This window comes from Ylistrum balloti, unplaced genomic scaffold (genome assembly GCF_031769215.1).
Source record: "Ylistrum balloti isolate Yb309-2 unplaced genomic scaffold, AGI_CSIRO_Ybal_v1 Utg369946, whole genome shotgun sequence".
In the NCBI taxonomy this organism is placed as follows: Eukaryota; Metazoa; Mollusca; class Bivalvia; order Pectinida; family Pectinidae; genus Ylistrum; species Ylistrum balloti.
In genome coordinates, this window is record NW_026782051.1 from 1,086,068 (window position 1) to 1,091,369 (window position 5,302).

The following is a 5,302-nucleotide window of genomic DNA, read 5'->3' on the forward strand; positions in this document are numbered from 1 at the left end:
AGTGTTCTTCCCCATAGAATTCAATCGCATAAGCAACGGAGATATAAGCTTACAAAATACCGCGAAACTACACACAACATCACATTTGCTTCGCCATGACTGATTTCTCCAGGACTCGCGTAAATGGCGCGATGTTGCCATCATTCCAAGGAAGGGTCGTGTGTTTGTTGGGAATGGCCAAGGATGTAAGTTGCTTTCATTAATTATGACTCGAGGCAATGTATTTTTTATCTGATCAGGGAAAACCACTGATTTGTGTACAAGACAAATGCTGGCCTTGACTATGAATTGGTTATTAACTTTTACAATATATTATTAAAAGTCGCAGTAATTTATGAAAAAAAATATATCTGAGAGACGCTTACTGAAAGCGGTGGCTACTTAGAAACTTGGTGTAACGGTCGCCGACGTAGTAACTACTATGGTAACAGACCCTTGCAATAGTTCTAAATCAGACATCGACGGAAAGACATCTTTCGACCAACTTGCATGTTTGCCAAAGCCAATAAATGTTGCAAACCAAATATATAACTTTGTCATATTAGCCAACCCACCTGTTTGAAGACTTTCCTGTTTGACTTTAAGGCACGGAGAGTCAGTCATGCAATGTGGGCCCATCCAGGTGGTTTTGACCATGTAATGACTGAAAAACCTATTTGATTGATTGAAAAACCTATTTGATATATAAATATTCATGCTTTATTTGATTTTGAACTGTTCAGTTCTGAAAATGAAATTTTGAGTTATTTGCCTTGGTATACAAATGACATTAAACATGTTATTTTTGACAGGTTGACCAGAATGGACAAGCATTTACATTGACAACAAGTGATGGTCAAGATATTAGAGTCAACATGCAGGAACCGGTGAATGAAAAATAGAGAAAGGCGATCTCTGTAGAGATTTAATGATTTTGAAAATTTGTAATCATGCTTCCTGCAACATTAACATCATCATTTGTCTGAAGGATTCTGATAGAGGATTTTATATAAAAATCTGTGTATTTCAGGTTAAAGTTAATAAGTTGTTGAAACTAAATAACACTATTTCTTGTCTGTGCCATTACTTCTGAATCATTGAAAATATTGTTACAAAAGTCAAGTTTTAAGCTCAATGAAAATTGCTGTGCATACCTTTTTGTCACCCACTGATGAAGTGCAGTGCTTTGTAGATTCATGGTTATTTGTGTCAAAATTTTATTTTGCACTTATAGATACCATTAGCTACCAAACCTTACCAACAATGTTAATAGTAACACATGTCAAATCAATAAAAACAGTAAAATTTCTTGATCTTTACAGGTGCTCTTAAGCCACTTCAATAGTTGCAAATATATATACTAATAAGGGGAATCATCTATTTTCGTTCATTAAAGCAAATCTCTAGTTGATATAATTGAGATGTAGTTTGCACTATAAGGTCTGATTTCTCAGATATCCAGGAAACAATAAGGTGTTTCAACAGAAATATTCAGTCACACTTGATACATGAATACTCTAGCTGTTTTACTTGGTGCTAACATTTTGTAGTTGTTCAGTTTGGACCAGTTCACTGGTATTGAATTTCATGCATACATTGTATCTATAAACTGGTGTCCGGATACACGATGTCAGGCATACCAGATATTTTCGTTTAATGTAGAAATGTTCCCTGGGTATTTAATTTCAATCTTCATTGACCAAAAATATTGCTGGATTAAATTCCCTGTGCATATCACCTACTATTCAGTAACACTATCTATATATATCTAGCTGTCAATATTACATGGACAATATTTAGAAGAACTTTGATCTTAATAGTTGAACTCACTAATTTATGTTTACTTTCAGTTAAGTGAATATGTTGCTGGTTTGACTGAAGTCGAAGGCCAGGTCCAGTCTAACAATGCTGTTGTTTGTCAAAACTATATCACCTTCCCTCAGGAAACCTCTGATACATTTGGTAATTATTTGGTTAAAAGCATATTACTGGTATGATTGTAATTTGTTTACCATGTTTTCCTGATTATATGAATTAAAGTTTTCCTCTTGTGAGTGCAGCTTTTATCGGTGTGGCTTACATGTGTGTGTGGGGGGGTGGGAATCGGTAGAGTTAAAAAAAAGAAACTGTGGTATACCAGAATGAGACAGTATTTTAATTTTTTTAACGAGTACCCACCACATGTTTGTGATTGAAGCAGATCACCATTACTTGTAGTCATAAACATTATAATTTGAAGATTGCAGTATAAAAACATTTTCGTGGATTTAATTAATCATACCTGTTAATATGAATCAAAATAAAATCTTCTTGACTTTCACAGTTACATTACAGTAATTACAAGAAGGCTGGATTTTAGAGTAGCCAATTGCACTCTTGGATCGATAGGTCTAGAAATTCTAGAAAGATTGCCATGCTTGTTTACGATGTGAATGGCTTTGTGTAACTTACAAGAAGAAATGCAAAAATTTTGTCATCATGCAATGAACCTTCAATAAGATATAACAGTAGACACCAGTAAAGAGATTTTTTTTAGTAAAACCATATGTAACATCAAGTCCTATATCTGTGTGTAGACAAATTTTGAAGGCCTCAAGCCAGATGAGTTCGATAATTTGAATTTTAAGATATATCAATGAGATAAAGGAATATTTGTAAACAATTCATTTGCAAATTTTGTTAAATGTTTGACTGAAGATCTTGATAATTGCCTTCACTTGTTTGTAATATCAACAAACTTTAGTCACCATTGTAAGAAACGATGAGGCTTATATTTCAGTGTGGCTAATGTGTGGATCAATTAAATATATCAAAATAAATGTATTAAAGAGTGATCCATGATAATTCACTCAACTATGATAGATGTGCATTATTTCCCAAGAAAATGTGAAGACTTGAATTTTGAAATTTTTCAATGGTAAAATGGACTGCAAAAAAATCACCTATGATAATTGTATTTGTTAAATTTTGTTACAGATATGAAGATGTACAATGATGCTGTTGAACTTGCTTCAAGATTCTCAAATCACTATATTGTTGGAGTACAGGGATAGTGACGTAAAATAGAGCTAAACATTTCACTGAGCTGATTATTTACCAGAAGCATCTCTACATAAACTGTAAACAGCTGCACCAAGAGCAGTCTGCTGGTGCAGTTAGACTTGTGCATAACTGTAGACAACCAAAAGCAGGAAACTTGTACTGTAATGCAATGCATATGGATTGGGTCTTGGAGTTGCACTGAAAACTGTTTTCTGGACAAAGAATGAATTAAAATGATGAAGAAAACGGATACAGTTCATTTTTCATTGAATGGGAGTAGTCTGTATGTGCAGTCATTGTGTAAATAAACATAATTTAACATTACATTGATGTCTTTTATTTTGAATTTAAGGTGATAAGGAAAACATGCTGTTTGATAATAAACTTCTGTTGTATTATTTGAACTTTTCTGATGCCATGTTAATATAACAATGACTTTTTGGTAACAGAGCCATGGTATAACTGTCTTTATCAAATAGAATTGAAATTTAATAATGTGGCTTTGATTTAGAAAAAAAAAACTCATGATGATATTGTCTGATCCTTATGACTGTAATTAATGACTTTGACTTTTGAATATGGACTCAAAACATTTTGACTTCAATATTGTCCAGCCCTAATACATCCTAGTATGTGACTTCTGGGATAGCATGGGACACATGGTATACTGGTGTTTATGGGGAAACTTTACCACTTTTTCACTTTTAAGATTTTAGCCCTTTTTCCAATACAGTGAAATTAAAAGTTTGTTGTTCAATGTGAGATATGTGGTTTTCAGATGTCGATTAAAAACTTCTCAACATAATATTATTTTTTCAATGTATGATGTGATCCATTGAATGTTTAGATCTGCTGTTAAAATTGATTTGTCCCGAGATCTCCCATACTTTGGGGTGAATATTTTCCTTTATTATTGCATGTATTTTTCTGTTACTGGATACAGTAGTGACTTTCCTATTTTCCCCAACTCCTGGTGTTCGAAGGCTTGTTCCCAGTGTATCCATTTCTGTGCAAGATGTTGACATCAGAGAAATAAACTAAAAACAATATTTTGGAACATTTTCCTCAGGTTGGCAATAACAGTAGAATAGAAATTCCTTTAACACAACTAGTAGAAGATTTCAGGGTGACATTTCAATGACTATACGGTCGCCTTCATAAGACAAATCTTCTACTAGTTGTATTATAAGAAATTCTATTCTGACTCAAATACAAGCTTCTGAGAGAGGTTTATGTCCGTCATTATGAAATATTAATCAAAAGGAAGTTGGATGCATTAGATGCTAATTGGGCTTTTGTATGGCACAGAAATGCAAATGACAATAAAATTATCCATTAGTTCACAAGTCAATTGTTCAGCTCTTTCTACTACACAGTGATTTGATAAAACATCGATGATGGTACGATCATAATGACATATATCAGAACTCTTTTAACTTATTCTGCAACACTTCAACAGTCTTTTCTTTAAGCTGCTCAAGTGACTAGGGTTACAACTCCCTTTCAGTCTTCCAATTTTTCAAACTTAAACATAAAATCAAAGACAACCTTATTTCTACTGAAAACAATATAATCTAGTTGATTTATTTAGGAATTGCATTTTAACCCCATAGAGACCTCTCATAGTCAGGATCTAAATTTTCAATTGATTTAGTAACAATGTATCTCGGTTCCTAAACATCTGTATTGTAGATACAAAACAATGACATATGACGACTAAATATAAAGGTTTTTGGAATTAAATTCAAACTATTATTGGGTACTCTAAATCTGAAGACTGCTCAAACCACATTGAAATCTTTGACCATGAAAATAATTTTTCCTGAACTTTCATAGAATTAGGAAATTTCAGTGAATTTTCACGAAACTCCCTGAATTTTCACTGACCTTAAAAAATCACATGAACTTCCCTGACTATTTCACTGACCTGGCAACCTTGATGGTGGTTTTGTGGGTCACCTTGACATTATTGAGTTTGAATTAAGATTCTGTTACTATGGCATTGTTTACTTATTGGTATTGTCCGGTCAAGATACATATATATGACCTTGACCTTTATTTCATTGTCCAGTCATGTTAGTGGATACATCTGCAGCCTTCATTTTCCTTTGTATCATATACCCACAGCTTATTTTCCTGTATACATCAATATATATACCTATACATCTATTCCTGTATGTTACAACCACATATTAACAATTGTTTTAATGGACTTTTTGATTGGAGTCTGATCATGCACTGCTCCCTTGACCCCAAAAATATATGACACGAACAAGCCCTC

General features: G+C 33.3%; 1 protein-coding gene across 1 annotated transcript; it reads left to right on the plus strand.

The window, feature by feature from the left end:
- Positions 1-85: 85 nt before the first annotated feature.
- On the plus strand, positions 86-3,345 carry LOC132547332 (uncharacterized). The gene is made up of 4 exons (XM_060211099.1): positions 86-185; positions 792-866; positions 1,830-1,941; positions 2,956-3,345. The coding sequence occupies exons 1-4, from the start codon at positions 96-98 to the stop codon at positions 3,030-3,032; spliced, it is 354 nt and encodes a 117-aa protein (XP_060067082.1). The 5' UTR covers positions 86-95; the 3' UTR covers positions 3,033-3,345.
- The last annotated feature ends 1,957 nt before the right edge of the window (positions 3,346-5,302 follow it).